General features: G+C 40.4%; 3 protein-coding genes across 7 annotated transcripts in view; 1 reads left to right on the forward strand and 2 right to left on the reverse strand.

Annotated features, from left to right (window-relative positions):
• APPL1 (adaptor protein, phosphotyrosine interacting with PH domain and leucine zipper 1) overlaps positions 1-12,963 on the forward strand; it is a 55,205-nt gene extending 42,242 nt beyond the window's left edge. Inside the window, exon 22 of one of the 2 annotated variants that reach the window (XM_047849477.1) lies at positions 12,838-12,963. In XM_047849477.1, coding sequence (XP_047705433.1) covers positions 12,838-12,852 — 15 coding nt within the window. In that variant the 3' untranslated portion in view covers positions 12,853-12,963. Of the gene's footprint in view, positions 1-7,488; positions 7,615-12,837 lie in introns of those variants that run through there. The other variant, XM_047849476.1, reaches the window with a different exon arrangement.
• Positions 948-12,946, reverse strand: ASB14 (ankyrin repeat and SOCS box containing 14). Its single transcript, XM_047849481.1, has 10 exons — positions 12,825-12,946; positions 11,060-11,114; position 10,728; positions 10,479-10,610; positions 10,223-10,381; positions 7,459-7,704; positions 4,845-5,016; positions 3,846-4,389; positions 1,882-2,035; positions 948-1,126 (listed from the first exon to the last, which is right to left on the reverse strand). Exons 1-10 carry the CDS (start codon positions 12,944-12,946, stop codon positions 948-950), a joined length of 1,764 nt encoding a protein of 587 aa, XP_047705437.1.
• A 2,230-nt stretch (positions 12,964-15,193) lies between the features above and the next one.
• The window catches only part of DNAH12 (dynein axonemal heavy chain 12), a 227,759-nt gene continuing 218,377 nt past the window's right edge, over positions 15,194-24,575 (reverse strand). For all 4 annotated transcript variants that reach the window (XM_047849470.1, XM_047849472.1, XM_047849471.1 and 1 more), the window contains 4 exons: positions 19,445-19,582; positions 18,912-19,003; positions 17,220-17,287; positions 15,194-15,384 (listed from right to left, as the gene is read on the reverse strand). In XM_047849470.1, coding sequence (XP_047705426.1) covers positions 15,194-15,384; positions 17,220-17,287; positions 18,912-19,003; positions 19,445-19,582 — 489 coding nt within the window. The remainder of the gene's footprint in view (positions 15,385-17,219; positions 17,288-18,911; positions 19,004-19,444; positions 19,583-24,575) is intronic.

Below are 24,575 nucleotides of genomic sequence, written 5' to 3' on the forward strand. Positions count from 1 at the left end.
GTGAGCCCCTCTTGTGTGTCAAGTACTGCACTAGAGTGAGTACAGAAAAACATAAGCCATCTGAAAACCCGTTTAATTTCTATTCCAGTGATAACATTAACCAGTAAATGGGAACCCTTAGCCAGGGTTTTATGGAAAGAAGGACTGCATGTTTCCCATTAATGATGACGTTGCAATTGAGAGTTCTGTTTCAGTTAACCAAGTTACTCCACTTCAGTGCAGGACTCTACAAGTAAACAGACATTAAGCTGGCCTTGGGACTTTTGCATAAGAACAGCGAACTTGTAGGTCAAGTACTGGGGTCAGTATTTTATTCAACGTAATTACTAAGACATTTTATGTATGTACTTCTCTCTAAAAAGGATTACTGTTAAGAATCCTTTTAAATTATTAAAGGTGACATTTACTGTTTTGAGCATGTAGAAATGTAGATTCTTACATTTAATATAAAATCAGTACAGAGTGAGAACTGATACATTTCTGTTAATTGAAATTTTACAGTTTGGTTTTTTTTTTTTTTTTTTAACTGCCTTTCAGAATGCTCTTGAGAAGCAGTATTAAGAATATTAAGAAATAGGGGGCGCCTTGGTGGCTCAGTCGGTTAAGCCTCTGACTTTGGCTCAGGTCATGATCTCACAGCTTGTGAGTTTGAGCCACCACGTTGGGCTCTGTGCTGACAGCTCAGAGTCTGGAGCCTGCCTCAGATCTGTGTCTCCCTCTCTCTCTCTGACCCTCCCCTACTCATGCTCATGCTCTGTCTCTGTCTCTTTCTCAAGAATAAACATTAAAATTAAAAAAAAAAAAAAGAATATTAAATAGTATTAAGAACGTGTAGATTTGCATTGAGATTTTAGTTGTTAGGTAAAGTGAGAAATAATGAATCCTATGTAACAAGTCAAATTTTAAGAAATGCAACTCAAAGAAATATACCTTTTCATCCAGTTTGATTACCAGGTTCCTGTGAAAATTCCTTGTCCGTAAAGATCATATTCTTTGTAAAGGATATACGCTTTTAGACGGTTTGGTAATGGAAGAAACGACATGAAGACAGGGCAGCGCAAATGTAACTTCCCCATACACTTCCGGATCTTTAGGCGGCACAAATGTTTGAGGGATCGAGGGTTTGCTGAAATGAGAGAAACACATGTTATCCAAATGGAAAAGAGCTGTTCCTTCTTTTAGTGATCTTAGGGTTTAGTCAGCAAATGTATGTTATACTTAAGCCACCAAAATTTTCATTTGCTGTGTTGAAATGGAAAAGTTAAAAGCGAAACAGCTTTTCCCTTCTCTTTGCAACCCTTCCTGTAGATACGATTACAGAACCATGTCAAGTTAAGAATCCAAAGACTGGCATCAGTTGTGGCTGTGGCCTGTGAGACCTGAAATCCTTAAATCTTTGTGTATTAACCACTCCCTTGCCCTGTCCTGTCCCTCTGGATCAGGCTGAGAACTAAAAGATCACCACCCAGGGGGAAATTAGATGAAAGAAACTCTTAATTTGACTTATGTGCTACTGTGAAAGAATGTGGTTTGGAGCATCCTTTGATATTCTCTGCGGGCTTAGATCTTCACTTTTTCTCATCCCTGTTTTTGTTGCCATTTCATAGCTTTTATTAATTCCTGTATGTACAGTGTTCCACGGGATTAGGAGAAAGGCATTACCTACCATATAATATGTAATTACCTAACAGATTTTATCTACTGGGAAATGATAAGAAGTACAAAGTAAGTAATAAATAGTAACTTTTTTTTTAGAGAGGAATAGTATTTTCCTTGGTTTCTTTAGATAAAGCTTTTAACCAGAAGAGAATGTTTTATGAAACAAATAAGAATACCTTTTATTTTTGGTAAAAATCTTTTAGAAGAAAGGAAGATACTCACTTAAGATAAAATGGATTTCTGACCAGAGCCCTTGTTTTTGGAGCACAGCTTTCAACTTTGAACAGATTCGAACTTGATCAACATAATCAAGCATCACTCGAACAACCTTCCCAGAGAGATGTTGCAGCCATGACAAAGTTATTACTTCACAGAACTAAGGAAGAAAATTGGAACTATGAAAGTAAATGAAAAACTGGAGTAACTATGGGGTTTAGAACACTAAACTCAAAGTTAGGAACCAAGGTCTCAAGCCCCTCATTTATAAACTAGGCATTGAACAAGGAAATGATTTCTTAGCTCTGACATTTGGAAAAATACTTAACTGCTGTATCTTCAGAACTATGTAAGATGTAATTAGGGTGTGAAAGAGACAGTTGTCTAATATCCATTGTTCCCTTTGGTTGGCCACACGACTCTCTGGAATAAAGATTACCTCTCCAGCTTCCTTGCACCTAGACGTGGCCACTTAAGTTCTAGCCAGTGAGATGTGAGTGGAAGTGAGCAACCCCCAGAATGCACCTAAAAGAACACGGTGTGTGCTGCTTCAGCCTGCCTGCCTCCTTGCTGGCTGGAATGTGGATGCAAGTTTCTTCTGTGTCAGGAGCTGTCCAGTTAGAAGGCTGCTTACCTGTGGCCTTTATATGAAGGGAACGAGCCACCTTATTAAAGTCACTTTCATTTGGGGTTTTCTGTCATTCACAACCTACTCCTATCCTCATGCCTGAAAGATATGATCGTTTCTGCCGGTAGGTAATTTACATGCTCCTAGACAAGATGCCCATGTAAGAAGTCAAGTACTACTACATAATAAGTCAGGAAATAATACAAGATGATATACACCTAAATGCCAGCTCCTACATTAATCATAACCTAAAACTAATAATACAATATTAATATGTTGCCTTGGCTTTCCAGAATTGATTCAAAGTGCTTTCTCCGTTCACTATTTAATTTTTGATTTTAATATGAACTCAGGTATTTATAGTGCATCTGTGTGCTGAGCACAGATCTCTAAGCTGAGGAAAGTGGTGAACAAGAGCTTACTTACACTGATGTATTTGTGGAGGAGACACGTAATCAGTAAATGTTAAAAAGATAATTTCAGAAAGTGGTAAGTGCTATAAAAGAAATAGCATTATCAGAAGATTAGGGAAGACAACTACCTTAGATAACGGTGGATGGGTAAGGAAGGGTCTTTTTGAGAAGGTAACGTGTGAAACTTGAAGAGTGGCAGCTTTTTGAAAAGTTGGGGATGAGCTCAAGTTGGGGAAAATAGAAATGACCGGTTGGGGGAAATAGACTGGTGTGATGCAGACATCACAAGAGGAACACATCTCAAGAAGAAAAGGGTAGTCAACTGCATTTTTTGTGTTTCTTTCTTATTAAAAAGGTGGCCAAAGAAACCTATTTAATCAAATTTTAGACCTAAAAGAGACACCCAAGAACTAAGGGATACAGGTATCAGGACCCTAGAAACATTTTAGCTCGATGACTCAGCACTTCAGAGAAAAAACATAAGTAGTTTGTAAGACTACATTCATTCTTTAAAACCTTACTCAGATGCTAGTTCATTTGTGAAACTTCCTAAGTAAAGTTAAATCACTTCCCTCTGAACTGTTTCTGTACTTTTTACATCTACCATCATGTTTATTTTACCACGTATTTATCACATTAAAATCTTTTCAGGGTTCCTGGGGAGCTCAGTTGAGCTAGGTAGCTGGGTAGCTCATGAGATTGAGCCCCACGTTGGGCTCTGTGCTGACAGCATGATGCCTGCGTGGGATTCTCTCTCCCTCTCTCTCTGCCCTCCTCTGCTCTCTCTTGCTCACTCTCTCTCTCTCAAATAAACTTAAAAATCTTTTGAACTATGATCTTCTGGAGACAATGGATGGAGTCTTATCTCTTGGTGTAGTCCAGGGCCACTAATAATGATTGTATAAGTTGATACAATACTGTGCACTTACCATAGTGTCTTTGATAACTGTAGATGTCCAGCCTTCAAAAGTATAGCAAGGATGAACTTTGTCTCCATGGGGACAATCAAAGCATCGCTCTGTGTCATACCCATAGTTCAAGAGCATCCTGAGCATGACTTCATCTTTCAATGTGTATTGCAGTGCTGATGGGAAATGTAAAGGGTTGACTCTGCAGAAGTAATTGACGTTGGCCCCATGCCGTAGCAGCAGACTTATCAGCTCATAGTTGCCCATCCTTAGGGCTATCTGGAGGCAGTTAACTGGGTCTTGATTGGGCAGAGCTCCAGCACTCAGAAGCAGCTTAACTGAAGAGAGGTCACCATTTGATACAGCAAAATACAAAGCTGACTTCCTATGGTCATCATAGTGTTTGCGAATTCTCTGATCTAGCATGAAATTTACATCAAATCCAGCCTGGATGAGGAATTCCAGGCATTGGGGGTGTGCTCCTGCTGCTGCACAGTGGACCGGACTGATGCCACTCTGCTTAATGGCAGCAAAATCCGTAACTGGAACCAAAATCTTCAGGGCTCTGAGAAAGAGTTTCAGGGGGTATTTAAAAAATTGTTTTTGTTAAGATGTAGTATTAACCTGTTTACGATTATTATATACTAGTACAGGTGGTATTAGTATCAGGTGGCATTTAGAACCCCCTAACCCCCAAAAAGTATAATTCCTGCATGTAAATGCTCAGCTACTTAGTGAAGTTAAATAAAACTGTCTAGATATAAAACTCAGAATTAGTCCGATTAGTGAGACCGGGAGCTCCCCTTACTGCCCAAAGACCCGATAATAAAATAGTTTTATGTCTCTTCTATGGTTACAGAGGATGCCTGACTTCACTGTCTTACTGGTTGAGTTTATCTTTAAAAGGGTGTTAGAATTATATGATCAGAGAAGAAGAATATAAAGTTCCCAGAAGCTGCTCCAAAGAAACCCCACAGCTTTTGCTATTTCTATTATTTGTGGTGATGTAATTGAACTTACAACAAGTGGCCTCTGTCAGCTGCAACATGAATGGGAAGGTGGCCTGAATTCTTAGGGATGTTGGCATCAGCTCCATGCTCTAGCAAGAGAGTCACAGAATCTGGATTTCCTCCACTGGCGGCTTCAAGTAAGATGGAAGAAGAGTCAGAGGCCTGACCAAGAGCATTAGCTCCTAAGAGGAGAAAAAGTCTTGTTATGCAAAAATCTTTTCCGCTCTACTGCTTATGCATTCTTAATATAGAAGCACTACCAAAAAGCAGTTATTAAGCAGCCACTTGAGCAAAGCACTACAAAGTCAAAGAAATAAATAAACTGGCTCTCAGCCAGTTTATAATGTAGTTGGGGAAGGAAGAAATGGTGCAAGCAGTCTCTCAGTTAAAAGTAGGTTGGCTTTCAGAGTAACTTTATAAGTTAATTGTTTGGAACTTGCAAATTCCAGGAGAAATCCTTTTAAAGGAGATTTTATTTCCTGACTAGCCTATAAAAGTCCACTTACCCCACCCTTATGTATAGGATGGTACCAACAATCCTGTTGGACTGTAACACCATGCCATCTGTTGATGTTATGGTGAAAAATGGGTGTTTGTTCTGTTTTTTCACATGTTCTTAGGTAGCTGTTCATAGTAAGACATACTGTGATTGTTTGTTGTTGAAGTTGGGGACTTATAGTTAAAAGGATAAATTGTAGTGCCCGATATGCTGTCATGTGATGGTGTGGGTAATAAGAGTACAATTGTAGGCAAAATGTCCTCTAAAAGATCTCAGTTCTGGATTTTGAGGGGAACTGGATGGTGAAGGAAGGAGAAAGGAGTTTTGGGTCAGTTGCAGAAGGCCTCTCAGTAAAATGGGTTTTGAAGAAAGAGTCACCTTTGAAAATGGACAAAGGGAAAGGAGATCATTCGGGCCTATTCACAGCTCCTATAAAAAAGATGTAGTGGCTTTAAATTAGTAAACAGTAAATTAGTAAATAGACTCCATAGTCATCAGAATACAGTGATTAAGAACCTCCCCCCCTCTCCTGGAATGCATGAAGAAATGTCTAATAAGCCTCCATGGGATGAGTGCTCACTATGTGCAGGTTCCTGTGTGCATACTTTCTAAACAACAACAGCCCTAACAAGCAGGTGCTAGTATCTTCTTTTTAAAGAGAAAAAAACCATGGCTCATTGAGGTTAAGTGACTTCCCCAGAGACGCACAGCTGGTAAGCAAGGCAGTTCGGGATTCACATACAGGTACACCAGACCCAGGGCCTATTTCTATGAAGTCGTGTTTCCACTCTAATAATGCAGGGCAGTAAAGTAACATGATTTGGAACGAGACAGATGTGGTTTCAAATCTTGGCTCTGCCATTTACTAGTTATGTCACTTCGTGCAAATTACATCATAAGGGACTTACCTCGGAAAGTATTCACTGAGGTCAACCGATGTGGTTTCTTTAGAGTTAAGGATTTAAAATCTGGTGCCTCTCTTTATATTTTAATCAGTGATCTACACAAAAGGTTACTCTTGTTATGTAGATGAAGGGTCTAGTATTTATTTTTGTTATTCTAGCTAATGACTTTAGACATCTCTGCTGTTGCTCATTTAAAACATCTTACTTAAAATGTCTTATGGCCACTGATTGGGAACTACAACAGCCTCTCCTGTATGATAGTAAAGTTTCAGGTAAGTCTAAAAAGCAGAAAGTTGTTCTTAAATATAGGAATCTCTGTAGTCTAGAATATTGGAGACCAGGACCATGTATTGTTAAAGAAAGAAATAAGGCTTCTGGACACAGACAGGAAGGAGAATACAAAAGGTAATTCTAATATTGGGACTTTATTAAATATTGGTAAAGATTTGCTTTGAAAAAAAGCTTTAGATACTACATTGCTTCACTTAACAGGGTCATCAATGGGGGTTCTCCTCAAAGCCAATAAATTGCAGAGTTCTCTGAGCCAAGGACTCTGCCAGTTAAACCAGATCTCGAATTGGTGGGAGGAGAGGGCACGTTTAAAAGGAAGTCCTGCAACTGGTACCATCCCTGACCCTCTTTCCTTAAGTGTAAAATGACGATAATGCCTACTTCCTAGGGTTTTAGAAGATCACGTGAGGCAGCGGTAGCTTATTGCCTGGTGCTTAGAAAGTACTCAATAAATGTAAATTGCCTTCCCCTTCTCTCAGGGTTTTGGTTATTACTAAAGGAAGAACTGGGACCCAAAGAGGAGCAATCAGGAAAAACTTCCCAACACCAGGAGCATCTGATAACACATTGGAGTGCCTCATGGCTTAGCAGAGACAACATGTAGGGGGTAATATGAGGACTTTTGTTCTGTGACTCTAGAAAAGGACAACAGGCAAAACATTTAAAAACTGACCATCCTCAGCATGGTCGAGGAACATTATGCTAGAGTAAGGTGCATCCTAGTAATTTTAGGGAAATTGCTCCACATCAAATGAGAACTGTTCAATCTCTAGGCTTTTTAGTAGTCAGTATTAACACATACTTTCATCAGACATTTGTTAGGCTTAAATAAAATGTTAATTTCTATCATCTTGAAGCTCTTCACAAAAAGGAGGATGCTTGCGTCACGTTATCCCTTGGGGGTGTGCTGACCGTATAGAAAATCTTGCCTTTCTGCAGTAACATTTCCATGATTTCAGTGTATCCACTTTGGGCAGCAAGAGCAAGAGGAGTGAATCCATAGGAGCTCCGTGGATCAGGGTGAGCCCCAGAAACCAGCAGCAACTTTACTATGTCCTGCCTGCCCAGTTTGGCTGCTTCATGGAGAGCGGTCCTCTCGTTGGTACACCGAAGATTGACATCTGCCCCGTGGCTGATCAGCAAGGCAGCCATGTCATAGGAGTCACGTAGAACAGCTGGGAAATTGGAAGTGAAATGTCACCAGGAAATTATGGCCAGAGTATCTTATTAGCCAGTGTCCCTCAAGCTTCTTAATGAGCTCTTCCTAGCTACCCCCCTGTGCCAACATTTTGTGTTTAGGAAACACACTGTTAAATGAGGCATATATCAAATAATACCAATAGTGTTTTACATCAATACCCTATTGTCTTTTCTGTAAGCCATGAATAGTTACTGTCTATTGGCTGCTTATGTGTCTGAAAAACAAAACATATAAAATTTTCATTTATCATTTTTGTGTTCCTCCCTCAAGAAAATGGGAACTTAAGTACCCAGTACAGTCCTAGAAATGCTCCTGGGTACTTTAAACAAAGAAAAACAAAAACAGCAGTAATTATGAAATTATTTGTAACCTCGTGTTTTGTTAAAATTTTCTAATTGGTTTTTCTGCATTTATGCTGTTATGATTCGCATTTGGATGATAACCTTTAAGTCCTTCAAGATTCTAAAACAATTTACTGTATCCATCTCCTTATCCATTTGTTAATTATTGGCACCCACTGTGTATGAGGAATCTTGCTAGGAGCCAGATGTTGAATCAGTGTGAATTCTGTCTATAACGGTTTATAATGTGCCATAGAAAGTGCTGTAGGACTGGAAATACCAAGTGCCAAAGGTGTTGGGTCTTTTTTTAGCTCATTGAGCTGGCACTTAGTGTGCCCTTTGATTCTGGAAACACATGTCCTTTGTTTTAGGAAATCATTTTCTTGACTTATTTCATGATGGTATACCACCTCCATCTTGTCTCTTCTCTTTCTAGCGTTTCTGAGATTCATGTGTTGCTCCTCTTAGATTGTCCTAGTTTTTTTCTTTTTCTTTCCTATTTCCCATTTCTTATCTTCTGGAAACTTCCCTAAACTTTATCTCCCAGCACTTGTTTTGAGTTTTATATTTCTACTATCATATTTTTAATTTTCAAGAGTGTTTTTGGTTCTGTTTTGTTCAGTTTTTTGGTAATATCCTATTATTTCGTTAGTTTTCACTAATTGCTCTAAATGAATTCTAATTTCCCCCTACATTTTATTTTGCCTAAATAGTCTGTCTCCTCCAAGTTTCTTATTTCTGTTGAAGACTTTTCTCAGATAGTCCTTGGCTATCTGCTCATGATTAAGAGTTGGGGACTAAAAAGCTGACTGGGAATCCTAAATGTTGGGAGGCGCTCTTGGAGTGTGGTCATAGCTATATGTTGCTGTGTCTGGGCCATTTGTTGGGGAACCCCCAATTTCACTCCCTTCAGTTCTTTCTTTTTGGGTATATCATATTCCCCAGAGAAGCTTCTTCTTGGAGGATAAAGTTCTGGTTGCCATCTTTCTAGAATCCTGGTGGAAGAGGAGGGCTGGGAGGTCTTGGCTTATGCTTAATTCCTCCAGTATTTTCAATCCAGTACTCCCACCCTTGTCTAATACCCCCCCATCCAGAGAGCCTCTGTTTAAACTTCCCAGGTGATAAATGTCCAGAACTCGGGTGGTTTGGGAGAAGGGACCACTCTGGCTACTCATTCCTTAATAGGGTTCAACCAATCCTCCTGTTAGCTGCCTGTCCTTCACCCACATTCCACGAGGTAACTGCCACCAACAACTTCCAAGCCTTTGATGTAATTGTGCTGCTTTCCCCACTACCAAGTTGAGTTGGCTTTCTTGTCACTGAGTATTCATCCACCTGCTCTCTAGGTTTTAAAAAACTGTGTTGTTGTTGCCTCCTCTCCTGTTCTCCTCATTCTTTTGTATCTTACCTCATTAAGACAATTTCTTGACTATAATTTTAGTGAAGACTCAGGAGGGAGGAAAATTAGCCATTCGTATTCAATCTGCCGTCTTTACCCCACCATTGGTTGCCTCTCCCTACTCTACTCACCTTTTATCGTTCTTACACCTAAATTAATTGGTTAAGACAACATGCAATGCAAAATGATCAGCCAGTTGGCAGAGATTTTGCCTCAGGCCATCTCAAGGGCAAGTCTGTAGAAAGCTTGAGGGTCAGGCACCCATGACATGGGTCAGTTGGGACCAGAATGACAGCACTGCAACTATGTACAAAAAGCTGCCTTTCTATTTGCAACGATGTGGATGGAGCTAGAGAGTTATGCTAAGTGACATCAGAGAAAGACCAATACCATATGATTTCACTCATCTGTGGAATTTAAGAAACAAATGAGCAGAGGGGGGGAAGAAAAGAGGCAAACCAAGAAACAGACTCTTAACTATAGAGAACTGATGGTTGCTGGGGGCGGGGGGGGGGGGCAGTGGTGTGGGTGAAATGTGATGGGGATTAAGGAGTGCACTTGTGATGAGCACCAGGTGTTATATGGAAGTGTGGAGTCACTATATTGTACACCTGAAGCTAATATAACATTGTTATCTAACTGGAATTAAGGTGAAAACTAAGAAAAATTTTTTAAAAGTTGCCTTCAAAACCTCTGGGATGGGGGACACTCAGAATGACAGACTGTTTTCCAGAGACAAGGTACTAATTTACCTGTAAGAAGAGGAGAATTGCCTTCAGAATTCTTGGCATTTGGATTGCAGCCGTTGACAAGAAGAAAACTGGTGTTTTCTAAGAGGCAACTGCTGACAGCCAAAAAAAGTGGCGTTTCCCCGCTGTGGGTGGTTTGCTCCCACACACTGGGTTTTGAAGCTGAAATAATTCCATTAGACCACACAGGTTAAGATACAGAAATAAATTTTAAATTCATTTCTCAGAAGCATCAGGAAGAGTTGTGAAGGGAGCTTACCTTTCAGGGTTATTTCCAAAATGTTCTTGCTTAATTGCACCGCAGCCTTATGCAGAGGAAGCCAGCCTATCTCATCTGCTTCATCAAAAGCAGAATGGCACTTGGTCAGGCATGCCAGTGCATCTTCCTTACCTATTAACGAGTCGAATGGGCACAGATTCACATTTGGCACACACACAAGGCAGCCCATACTGCTTCCGAATTCCACCATCAAGGTTAGTGCACGAGACGACAGAGTTCTAGCACCACCCTTTATGAGAGATGCGTTCAAATGGCATAGGACGAACAAGCAGGTGTTCGCCTAGTGTTCCATACCATCCCAGCCAGTGGCCACCCCTCGTGTGGTTACAGAGAAAGAGCCCAGTCCACCGAGGAGCCCAGGAGCTCTTGGCTAAGTGGTGCTGTGGTGTTTTCTCGCAGGCTCTTGACAATCAGCGTTGGACACCCCCACAGTGTTGAGCATTTGGGAGAACCTGCTTCTAGGCTTCCCTCAGCTCAGAGGGGAAGTGCTGCCCTTTGTCCTTTGTCAGCATCACATCTTACCACAAGTTGGAGGGGATAGAATAAGAAGAGTACTTAACTGTCTCTATTGTTTCAATTATCTTCTTATAGTCAGCGCTCACAAAGGAATGGGAACTGCATAGAAAATAAATATATATGTAATCCCCAAAGTGAGGGAAAACAAAGGCATGTGACAAAAAACAAAAGGAAACAATAAGGGCAATAGTAGTTAACCAAGGATGAACTCTTACAACAAACTCTTAAAATGAGGCTTAATGGGAATACTTCCAAAATATATGTGGTGTGACCCTAAACATGCTCCAGGGAAATCGGTCTCCTGTGTCTGTCTTCCTTGGGGGGGGGGGGGGGGAAGGGGTGGCATTATTCCACCTGTCTCAGGTAGACCAAGTCAGCAAGCCTTCCTAAGTTCCATATAATTCTTGCAAGTCTAATAACTGAAATCTACAACTATAGTAAATTTCTGTAAAATATTTCAGTCCTCAAAATCTTATGCCTTCCAATCTAAAATCATGACTTAATTACTGAATGAACTTAAAAAATTTTAATCACAAGGTTAATATAATCTAATAAACCCAATTTTTTTTTTTAATTTTGAGTGAGAGAGAGAGAGAGAGAGTGCAAGTGTGGGAGGGTCAGAGAGAGAGGGGGACAGAGGATCTGAAGCAAGCTCTGTGCTGACAGCAGTGTGCCCAAAGTGGGGCTTGAAGTCATGAACCATGAGATCATGACCTGAGTGGATGTCAGACCCTCAACCGACTGAAGCCACCCAGGTGCCCCTAAACCCAATTTCTTTACAAAACTTTAACTATTTAAAGATTATTCTTAAATGTAACACAAAAGTATAGGAATAGCGTGGTAAAGAGACGCTGAAGCCAGACTGCCTGCCTCTTACCTAGCAGCTCTGTGACCTCGGGTAACACTTATCTGTGCTTATCAGTCTTCTTATTTCTACACAGGGATAACAGTACTTACAACATAGAAAGGTAATGAGAACGAAATGAGTCAATATTTAAAAAATGCTTAAAAATAGTGCAGCACAAAGTGATCACTCCGTGAGTTTGTTACTTTAAAAAAAACGTATAGGTTTAACGTATTTCAACATCTCTATGTTTAATTACAAAGTCTCTTAGAGCTAAAACCACATTTATCCAGTTTTACCTCCAGCAGGCAAATAGAGGTCACCACCCCAAGCAAACAACTTTTATCACCCCTGAAAAACAATAGTAACTGCTGGGGGTGGGGGGGGGCAGGTAAGGTTGCAGATCAGTCAGAGAGCATCTGAGCAGGTGTGCTTGGCTGTGCACATTCCACCTCCGGGGCGATTCTTTTACATCAGCGAGGGACCCACGGAGTCCTTTTCTAGTGCCGTCATTACAGAATTCTGAAGACACACCTCAGAAAGGGTTAGTCTCTTCTGGGTTTAAGTTTACATAATTCCTTCTTTTGATATGAATCAAAAGACTGGACCTTGCTCTATCCCCACGAAGGCTGATAATTTTCTATGTGTATTGCTTAGCTTTGTGCATTTCCTTGGCTCCCCAAAGACAGGGTGCATTAGAGTTCTCTAGTCTTTCACATCCTAATGTATTTCTTCTGGTTTCCAGTCTGCAAATCCTCATGTAGAGCTGCTCCTAACCTCCTTCAACTGTTTACTAATTACATTCTGAATTCTTTCCAAATTGTTCAAGTCTCATAGATACTGAAATGATAATTGAAATGGATTTTGACCCCCCTCTCCTGTTTTTATCACAACACTAGAAGTATACTAATGACAAGTCTTAACTGTTGAATCCTTCCAGTACATCACCAATGAGATCCCATTACCTCTCATCTGCAGGTGCCTGCTGTGTAGTTCCCGGCTTGTGAATGTCCTGTAAACTCTCCTGGATGATGAGCTGGGTATCAAAGTCCTCATCTGTGTCTTCATCACTGGCGTAATTATCCATGTGAGACGCTGACAGATTTCAAGTCAGAATGAATTGACAATATTTTTCCAGTTACGAAAAGATTATCAGTTTCATTACAAATGAAACTCAGAAAACTACAAAATTGAAAGGAGTGATAAATGAAGCAAATGCAAGATTTAGAAAAACCCATTACATTTTTTTCCCATAAATTCAAAAGAGTTTTCTGGACTGCCACAAATTCAATATAAATTAGAAGTTGCCATGATTAGCCATTTACTTAATGCCTACTCAGGAAAATCAACCTTCCATATAAAACTTGGGTCAGTGTCGTTTTAACTCTGAAAGTAATGGTTTATTTTAGACCTGGCTTATGAGTTTTTTCTCAGTGATTGTAGCCCTCACCCAAAACATCTTTATGCTGCAACAGCAAATATTAAAAATAAACACATCATAGGAATATATGCACTCTCATAATAACAACATATAACAGGAATAGTGGTAGTAAAAAACAATGTATTTTCTTAGGCAATAACTCAGTTGTTTAAAAGAACATTTCTGTTGTATCATAGAATAGGTTCAATCACATACCAGACTTTTTACCTTCTGTTATATCCTTTAGGAGAGCATGGAAGTTCTCACTGTAAGATTAGCACATCAGGATTTTCATTTCTATTTAGGGTCTCCCCTCCCCGTAGTGGCCATTCCATTAATAGCTTTGCTATAAATACATGATCATAAGACAGTCTGGCACATTCTCCTTGTTTTTTACATGGGGTTTAGCTCTATTTGGAAACATGATCCCTTCTCTTCACTGCTATATTCATCAAATTTAAAGGACTAAACATTTTATTCCTGGTATAAAATGCTTTTGCAAGGGGTTGGCTGTGTGAAGTGAATTCATTCTCCTGCTCATGGCCACCGCAGACCAGAATCAATTATTCATCTGAGCGGCCATTTTCTCTGTCCCAACAGTCCTGATTCACTGGGTAGCTGCACCTACATTTTCTTTGGGCTACAGAGCTGCAGCCTAAAGTGTACTGGGAATCCTAAGGAAGGAATTAATTCCACACACAAGATAATAAAATTTCAACTGTAAGTTTGTATTGTTGAAATGTTTTAAAATCGATAATCTATACTAATATTTTGAATGTATATACTAAATGAGAACATTATTAAAAATAATGAAGAGACACTTGGTATTTCCAATTAAACATGAAATAAATGCCAAGAAGCACGCTATGGCCTGGGGTGGACAGGCCTGCTGCCAGCCACCTTACTGCCTCTGTATGTACGCTTCCTGCCCCGGGGACTGTGAGAAATGGAGCTGATGTTGTAAAAGTATGATGTAAGGAGTTACTTCCGGAATTGTTTTGATACTTCCTTATTTATAACCATCTCTGGTAAGTGAGTAGAAAGGGAACTACTCTTGAAGCTGAAGAAATGACTGCACACTTGTGAAAACAGGTATTTTCTGATATTAAATTTTATCCAGTGGGACGCTTGGGTGGCTCAGTCAGTTAAGCCCCTGACTTCAGTTCGGGTCATGATCTCGCGGTGTGTGGGTTTGAGCCCCGCATCGGGCTCTGTGCTGACAGCTCAGAGCCTGGAGCCTGCTCCAGATTCTCTCAAAAAATGAATAAAAACATTGTTAAAAAATTTAAAAATTTTATCTAGTTTCCCCAAATATGATTTTCACAAATATATCAAAAGTTTCAAGGATTTTTCTCTTTTAAAAAAAAAGTTCATTTATTGAGTTTTAAAATTTCCTGTCACATGCTTTCCCCTATAAAAATAATAGCAATAATTTTTAAAAAGCAATTAAATATAAGGTGATTCCTTATATGACATTTACTTTGAATTATAAAAATAAATTAGAGAAATTTTTTAAAAAAGTTTATTTTGAGAGAGTGCAGGTAGGGGAGGGGCAGAGAGAGAATCCCAAGCAGGCTCCACACCATCAGCACAGAGCCCAACATGGGGCTCAAACTCACAAACCGTTAGGTCGTGACCTGAGCTGAAATCAAGAGTCGGATGCCCAACCCACTGAGTCAGTCACCCAGGTGCCCCTCAAAGACTTTTCATGTGCTTTCAAGAAACAGTTCTCTTCATGTTTTCTAGAAGGCTGTATTGCAGTCAAGAGTGGTACACCAGGGAGGAGAACAGTGCAAAAACCATTTAAAAGAAGGACACAAAGATACTTGATTTCATAACATATGTATTTTGAAGTGAAGACGACATAGATTTTCTTTTTTACTTCTCTCAGATGTTTTCTTAAGTTTGTCCAATTTAGTCATCCAGTTGACAAAGCAAGGCAACCCCACGCTTGATCCAGTGTTGAGTGGGTTGGTCTGTCTTTAACAACATTGCAATAACAAAGTTGGTAGAATGTCCTGTTGTGGAGAGAGTTCCTTTACGTTCACTTGTCTTGTAAAGGGGACAGGTGTAGGCATTCGACTTCACAATCTCAGTCTTTTTAGCTTGGAAAAGAAAGAAATACATTCATTTGCTAAAGGGAAAACAGCCATTGGTACTAAACAACTTTTTTCATACTAAATCTAAGATCATGATTATGATATTTGAACACTTCAATGCTGTTATTGTTGTTTACAGTTGGGATATAATTATGGCTGTGAAACAAGACAAGCGATTTCATACGGGGCATGATTCTAGGGCTAGAGGACAGGAATCGATTCTAAGTTCTGATGACTTAGCTGGCATGAAAACACTCCAGAGGACCTGGGAGAGGAGGAGAAGGTAGGGAAGAAGTACTAAAATCCAGCACATGTAATGCAGCAGACATAGAGACCCCGCTGCTTACAGCCCTAATACAAGAAACTCATAGATCAGAAGAAGCAGAACTTACTGTTTGCTTTCAGCAGGTTGTTAAGAAAAACACACCAACACTTACCTACTCACAGAAAGAATCTATATATTATCCTTGAAAAGCCAGATAGGAGATATTAGGAGTCTTTCTAAACTAAGGCCACATTTCTCATACTTATAATTGAACTGTGTTAATAAAAATATTTAATGGGCTCAGTGGTGATTGTGGATGATTTGGACATGCTTCCATTGATAGTTATCTGAGGACAAAAAAACCTAGAGAAGAAAAAACAAAAGAATGAGCCTCATTTGTTCGGACTTGTGGGAAAATGATGATGGCCAGAGGAGGGAAGGAGTGAGTCTTTCCCAGGAGGGCAGAGTTGGCTTCCCCGGCCTTCCCACCTGTGACTTGCAACATCTATGCCTGTGGGTACCTGTCTGGTTCCTAGGCCAAGGAGTTTCTTGTAGCCAGAAGACTCTAGCCACTGGCTGGTGTCAAGCCTACGTGTCTCTGAGAGGTGTACAAAGGCAGTTCAGAATCAAAATATTGATGGGAAGCCCTGGACTCTGGAAAAGTAGAAGTGGGGGAGGGCAGAGAAAATGTTACATCCCTTGGGATAAGAGCAAAAAGAGGCAGAATGATATTCCTGAAATAATATGAATGCAACACAAAATGGGAATAATATATTCCCAATGTAAACAGTAAGTCACTAAAAAAATTTTTCTTTCTGCAGTTTATTTTTTATCATTTACATCCAAGTTGGTTAGCACATGGTGCAACAATGATTTCAGGAGTAGATTCCGTAAGCCCCTTAACAATTTAGCCCATCCCTCCTGCCACAACCTCTCCAGCAACCCTCTGTTATCCACATTTAAGAGTCTTTTATGTTTTGTCCCCTCCCTGTTTTTATATTACTTTTGCTTCCCTTCCCTTCTGTTCATCTGTTCTGTGTCTTAAAGTCCTCATATGAGTGAAGTCATATGATATTTGTCTTTCTCTGACTAATTTCACTTAGCATAATACCCTCTAGTTCCATCCACGTAGTTGCAAATGGCAAGACTTCATTCTTTTTGATTGCCACTGTAATACTCCAGTGTGTGTGTGTGTGTGTGTGTGTGTGTGTGTGTGTACCGCATCTTCTTAAAATTTTTTTTAATGTTTATTCATTTTTGAGAGACAGAGACAGAGCATGGTGGGGGAGGGGCAGAGAGAAAGAAGGAGACACAGAATCCAAAGCAGGCTCCAGGCTCTGAGCTGTCAGTACAGAGCCTGATGCAGGGCTTAAACTCACGAGCTGTGAGATCATGACCTGAGCAGAAGTCAGACACTTAACCAACTGAGCCACCCAGGTGCCCCTAAGCCACTATTTATTGTAATTGAACAAAGTCTTAATAGATTTGAGCAGAGACTTATTTGGGGGAGCCATTAAAAAATGTCTATCATTATCCTCCCTAAAACTCTAACAAATTTTGTTAGAAGTATATTTACTTGGTTTTATCCATATGATGGGCATCAGGTCAAAGAGAAGTTTGGGATGTTGCTCGGCAAGCAATCCACTGTGAAGAGAAATGGAAACATTTATTAGAAATAAGATGAAATTTGCTTCTAGAAATTGCTACTGAGATATTGGCTTTTAATACGAGAGGACTGGAAATATGCAGAGAAAGAAATATAAAACAAAACCAAGGAGGAAGCAATGAATAACAGTGGGCAAATACCAATTCTTGCTGCTTTTTAAGTACCATCCATGAAGCACACACTATCCTATCACATTTGATCATCACCATGATCTTGTCCCCTTCCTTTTCCACACACAGGTGAACAGTGAAGGCTCAGAGAGGTTGAACAGTTTTCTCATAGTAACACAGCTCTTAAGTGCCAGAGTCAGGATTCAAACATACATCTGCCTGTCTAGTAAACCTGTCTTCTTTTCCCTGTGCTATATCGTTTATTTATTTGTTTGAGAAAAGGAGGGAGGGAAGGAAGGGAGGGACAGGAGAAAAGATGAATATATATATTCATCTATGTAAGTTAAATGATAAAAATGGAGAGGTGTGCATCGGTGGCTTAGTTGGTTAAGCGTCTGACTCTTGATTTCAGTTCAGGTCATAACCTCACGGTTTCTGAGATCAAGCCCTGCATAGAGCTCCATGCTGACAGTACAAAGCCTGCTTGGGAATCTCTCTCTCTCTCTCTCTCTCTCTCTCTCTCTCTCTCTTTCAAAATAAACTTAAAAAAAGGAAGAGAGAAATAACCAAATGAACTAGGTGCAGCTAAGTCTGCTCAGAGCTCAGTCTTGGAATTATCTTTGTAATAATACAAAGGAGCTCCTTCCTGCTCCTCCTCAAGCGATTTTCTGGGTCTCAACATTCAACCCTCCCTTGAGAGCAAAGCCTAGCCCTGACCCTGGAAATAGAGGGTTATGCTTATTAACGGACTGATAAAGAGCAGGGCTCCAAGGGAAATAGTCTCTCCCCTTCTCTCTTACCCCTATGTATCTTATTTTTTTTTTAATTTTATTTATTTTTGAGACAGAGTGAGAGTGCAGAAGAGGTGCAGAGAGAGAGAGAGAGGGAGACAGAGGATCCGAAGTGGGCTGCACGCTGACACATAGAGCCCGATGTGGAGCTTGAACTCTGTGAGATCATGACCTGAGCTGAAGTCAAGAGCCAGGCGCTTAACTGACTGAGCCACCAAGGCCCCCCACCGCTATGCATTTTAAAAAGAATAGCAATGCTTGGTTTCCTAAGCTGGAAATTCAGTATTTATTTTAAATATTTATTTATTTTGTCATATAAGAGAAAGTTTTCCATTCACTAACAGAAATAGGAAGTTCATTCTAACTGTGAAATGTTCAAAAGTTAGGTGCTCCTGCACATTACAAAATGGAAGGTAACAGTCCTAAAACAGAAGAAGTAAGAAATAATTTCAACTAACTTTTCTAGTCATAAGACCATTGAAATATTAACTAAAAATTCTTCAGGACTTAAAAATACTCACTTATCAATTGCCCCAGCCTGAGTAATGATTTATGGCAAGAATTCTGATATTATTTTTTACTTGCCATAGTCCCTAGAAGAGCCCTTTTGTTGCAGGGGTGGGGTGGGGTGGGGTGGGTGGGAAGCAGTGTTCTACTTATTCATCTGCAATGAAGAAGTCTCGGCAGTTGAAAGCCCTGACCTTGTTCGGGACCAGCGTGCTCCATCAAGATATAACCCGTGGATGTAAACGCCGTCCTCTGGCGCCGTCTCAGATGTATCTGAAGGAATAACCTGAAGGGAGAGGCACATGCTAGTAACGGTCTCTTCCCCAGACAACTTTGTCTCAGAAGGAAAACATCTGCTCAATTTTCAGAACATACTCAGGGAAACGCAACTATATGATAGGTTGTGAAACTATAAATTTTTCAGTAGGAGTCTAAGTGTCAAAATGTATAATACAGTTCTTTTTGAAGCATTTTATCACTTTTTATTGTACCTCATGTTTTTGCTGAAACCGGAGAGCAGCATTAGATGATCTGAGTTAAAAATGGAGATATATATCTAAGTCCTATCAGACGTAGCAAGGCAAACATACACTTTCTTCATGAAACACAAAGAATGGAAAGAAGTCATTTATAATGGACCATAAAAATATGAATCCTGCATATCTTCCTTGATTAACTACATGATTTTGAAATAATGATATACTGTGGAATTCAGGGGGGTTTGTACCTCAAATTCATATCCTAGTAAGTCAATAGGGATGGTATATTTTCTGGCATAATTCTGCATCGCTCCAGTGAGAAAGGCTTGGGTGAAAAAGAATCCTGAGAGCCAAAACACACAAGGTTTTCCTGACGTATACCAGTCCTGGAAGGGGAAAACACAATGCACTATGTTCATTTCCAAACTCACATGAGCACCACCTGATCTGTAATTCCTGATTCTGGTTTGTGTGTTGTCCACACTTTCCACCACAGGACTCTCTTCCCCGACACAAACACGCAACCTACCTTGGCCTTCTACCTCTTTTCCCTTAGAGTCACTCTTCTTGGATAATTCAAACTAATTTTAACATTAACCTGAATAACACAAAGTTTGAAAGGTTCAAATTTACAAAGAGCTGAGAGTAAATTATTTGGGGATGTGTGACTTACTCCCACTCAAAAGCAACCATCTTCAGATATCTCATGCGGTATATGACAGAGTGTTGATTCCAGCTCCTTAAAACTCTGGACTCCTCCCTGCCTCCACGCTTACTTCAGTTCAGATGTCCATTGTCTTTTTTCTGTATCGGTGTGCACGTCTTCTCACTTCTCCCCTCTCTCTGCTCAGTACATCTAGAGTAATGTTTCCAGAGTATACCTCACCATGCATGGTTTGGATTGGATTTAGCATCTTGCATAATTCTTCAGTAATCTGCTACTACTCTACCAAATTAAAGTCTAAGCACCTTAGTCTCCTATTTAACATACTTCATAATCTAGCCCCAAATTGTATTTCCAGCTTGATTCCTTTTTAAAATTTTTATGTTTATTTATTTATTTTGAGACAGAGAGTGTGCACGCAAGTGGGGAGGGGCAGAAAGAGAGGGAGGGAGAGAATCCCAAGCAGGCTCTGCGCTGTGAGTGCAGAGCCTGACAAGGGGCTTGAACTCATGAGCCATGACATCATAACCTGAGCCAAAACCAAGAGTCGGATGCTCAGTTGACAGCCATCCAGGCACCACCCCCGCCCCCCAGCTTGATCCCTTAACAGAAGACCATGGGGGAGGGGAAGGGGGAAAAAAAAGTTACAGAGAGGGAAGGAGGCAAACCATAAGAGATTCTTAAATACAGAGAACAAACTAAGGGTAGATGGGGGGTGGGGGAGAGGGGAAAGTGGGTGATGGGCAGGGAGGAGGGCACTTGTTGGGATGAGCACTGGGTGTTGTATGGAAAACAATTTGACAATAAATTATATTAAAAACATAAAAATAAATAAACAATTCTCCTTCAAGTATCTTACATTGTAACCAGACTACACTGTGCTGGTCTTTTCTCTGCACTGGGTGGACATCTGTTGTATTTTCTGCTTGTCTTAAAGTGACACTACTCTTCCATCCTTCTGGAAGAAGAACCTTTCTATACTCTCAACCCATCCCTTCTGGTGCAGGAACTCCACTTCCTGGGGTGGGCATGTGATTCCTGCCTGGCCAATGATACCCCCCAGTCATAGTGATTGATACAGGAATGGACATGTGACCCAGGCAAAGACAGAGATGTGGAGACTCTTGCTAGGACTTTTGGGGAAAAGATGCTCAGCTATTTGAAGTTGTGTGGATGTGAGGCCAGAGTTGCTGCTGCTGTTTTGCTACCATCACATGAGAACCTACCTGAGAATGGAGTCAAGCCTCAGAGAAATGGAGCCAGGAAATGAGGTGCAAGAATCCAGGACCAGGGCACTATTTTGTACCCCAGATCACCTCCTTCCTGGAGCCACTTGGCCCCCTGGATTTTTCAATTACTGAGGTAATAAAATTTATTTTTGTATATGTCAAATTTTGCAACAGAATCAATTCTAAATGATACAGTGCCTTTCGTTGCTCAGCTAGCTCTAAGTTCTTTTCCTTTTTTTACAGTGTCTGAAACCTCTCATAGTTTAGACCTGGCTCAAATGCTTCTTCATCCAATAAACAAACCCTGCTTTCCTGAGCTAGAAGAACTCTCTCCCTTTGAATTCCCAGAGCATTTTACAAGTTGATCTGCTATGACACATCCCTTACTCTATTATATTCGTGGTTGGTTTGTTTTTTCTTAGATACATAGCTTATCCCCCTGTAGGCTATTGGCAACTTGAAGGCAGGGCTTACGTTGTCATTGCCTTTTTATCTCACAAAGCACACAACAAGATGTTTTGGACAAAATGGGTCTCAGTTCACATTAGTTGAGAGAATAAAATGAATCAATAAAATGAACTTTGTCTCTGAGCGAGCAGTGCACTGTGGGAAGAAGCCAGCTTTGCTTCCTGGGAGGAAGAGAACAAACCACTGCTGGAGATGTTGCAATAGTCCAAGCTACCAAATCAAGAAAAGGTAGAGAAAGAGGCGGGGCTTGACAAGGACACAAGCCAGGCAGATCCAGCACTGTGCGCAAGAAAGCTGTAAGAACCCAGAAGGCAAGTGTATAGAAAATTCCCTGGCTCACTCCAGGGCTTCATTTAGCCAAGAATGTCATGAGTGTCTGGGTCAGTGACTTGTACAGAGTTTCTGAATTAGCTACCATTTACTGGATGCTTAGTGCTTGCCAGGCATTGTGCTAACCACTTGACATGCATCACCTCATTTAGTCCACAAAATAACTCCGTGAGTTATTCCTCCCATTTTACAGACAAGGAAACTGGAGTGCAGAAAGATGAGTAATATTCTGCTCCAAGTCACACAGTCACTAAGTGTCAGATCCAGGATTTAACCTGAGAGTATAGCCAGTGTGTAAAACGCTTAGAAAAAAAAAATAAAAAGCACAAGAAGGAAAAAGGGAAGATAAATAGGGTAAATGGTGATAGAGAAATGAGGAAAAGACAGAAACTCCAGATGACTCATTTGCTTAATTAAGAAGCATTAGGAGATGAAGTCAAGACTCCAGGAGAGGGGGAGCCTGGGTGGCTCAGCTGGTTAAGTGTCTGACTTTGGCTCAGGTCATGATCTCACTGTTTGTGGGTTCAAGCTCTGCATTGGGTTCTCTGGTGTCAGCACAGAGCCTGCTTCAGATCCTCTGTCCGCTCCCATCCCCACCACCGCCCCCCCCCCCCGCCTCTCCCCTGCTTGTGCTCTGTCTCAAAAATAAATAAGCCTTTAAAAAAAAGAGTCCAGGATAAAGAAAGGTAAGAGGAAAACTGTATGGCTTCTCTAAGGGTAAGAGGACAATGGGGACAGATCCATTCAGAGGGAGGCATGTGGTGAAGGATGATAAAGGTGCCTGATAATAGAGTGAGGTCTTTCTTACTCATTCGAATGGAATGATTCTAAGGGAAAATCCAGATTTCAGGAAGTAGGGAGTTGGACATGAACTTCACATCAACAACAAAAGGAATTTGTCCTGGAGACTATCCCTGCTGGCACCATGCCAGGACCCCTCTGAAAGACCAAGGTAATGGCTCTTGAATGCCCTTCAGGAAGAAGCAGTATATGGAAAGTGCAAGCAGTTCCAAAAAAAGCTTGGGAAATGAACTGGAGTATAAAAAAAAGGAAGACTGTGACAAGGGGAGGATACGATTAACTACAAGGCAAATGCCTTTTTTTTCTTTTATTTTTTTTTAGTATTTATTTTTGAGAGAGAGAGACAGACAGAGGGTGAGCAGGGGAGGGGCAGAAAGAGAGAGGGAGACACAGAATCCATAGAAGCCTCCAGGTTCTGAGCTGTCAGCACAGAGCCCAACACAGGGCTTGAACTCACAAGCCGTGAGATCATGACCTGAGCCAAAATTGGATGCTTAACCGACTGAGCCACCAGGTGCCCCTAAGGCAAATGCTGTTGATAAGGGATGGGAAGAGGCAGGTCCACACAGGAGGAACTCCGAAGACATGTTGTACATGTGGCCAGGATTCACCTAGTAGACACAGTTTACCTATCAAATTAGCAAAGATAAAAAACAACATATATCTGAGAAACAGGCCCTCTTATTCACTATTGTTGGGGATACAATGAAATAATTTTTCTGGCTGATTAGGTAATATCAAAACTCTAAAAATCAAAACGCTAAAATATCAAAAACCCTAAAAATATCCAAATGGAATTGATTACAGCATTAAAAGAATGAAGATCCACTGACCAAACGAATAAGGATTCACTGAACAAGAGGAATTTTTCTAGAAACGCAAGGATGGTTTTCCACTTGGAAATCTAGTGAATAGTTCAATGCAATAATAAGCTAACGAGGGGGAAAAAAATCACATCATTATCAATAAATGCTGAAAAGGCATTTGATAAAGTTCAACAATTTATGATTTTACCAAAGAATAGTCCACTTTTACTGAATTCTTACCACATACCATGGACTGTTACCCTATGAGGTAAAATTAAACATTTTATGGATGAGAAAACCATTATGTGGCAACTCTTCTAGAGCTTGAACACTGACAACCCCAATGTAGACTGTTTCTTTTGTTAAATGTAAAATCTATACAACCAGCTCCTATAAATTAATTTTTAAGAAATAGTTCAAAAGAAAAATGGGCCTAGGAAGGAGATGAAGAGGCGATTCATAGAAAATACAAATGGTAAGCACACACACCAAAAGAAACACAAGCTCACCAGTTACCAAAAAAAAAGCAAATTGAAATAAGATATTATCAATCTATTCAATTGGTAAAAATTAAGAAGGGGTATATGAGAAAGCTGCTCTCTCCACATCCTCACAAGCACTGGCTATTTTATGATTAGCTTCTACAGTGAAACAAATAAAGCTCTTCTGTAATAAAAAGGCAACTAGGGACACCTGGGTGACTCAGTCGGTTAAGTGTCCAACTCTTGATTTTGGCTCAAGTCATGATCTCACTGTCGGTTGTGAGATCAAGCCCCAAGTCTGGTTCCGTGCTGGGTGTGGAGCCTGCTTGAGATCTGCCCTCTCTCTCTCTCTCTCTCTCTCACTCTGCCCCTCCCCCCCTAAAAAAAAGAAAAAAAAAGGCAACTAAACAGGGAAAGGTCATATACCTAATTTGAATTTCCAAAAAGTGTTTTTGGGGCTCTCCCCAACTCTCATAAATATTAACCCACATAAATATTAACCCCACATAAATATTAACCATACAATGGGGGCAAGCCAAGGAGCTAAGGAAGAGAAATAGTGCCCTGAACATCCTTTATATGTGTATTTTGGGATGGAG

Source organism: Prionailurus viverrinus, chromosome A2 (assembly GCF_022837055.1).
Source record: "Prionailurus viverrinus isolate Anna chromosome A2, UM_Priviv_1.0, whole genome shotgun sequence".
NCBI lineage: Eukaryota > Metazoa > Chordata > Mammalia > Carnivora > Felidae > Prionailurus > Prionailurus viverrinus.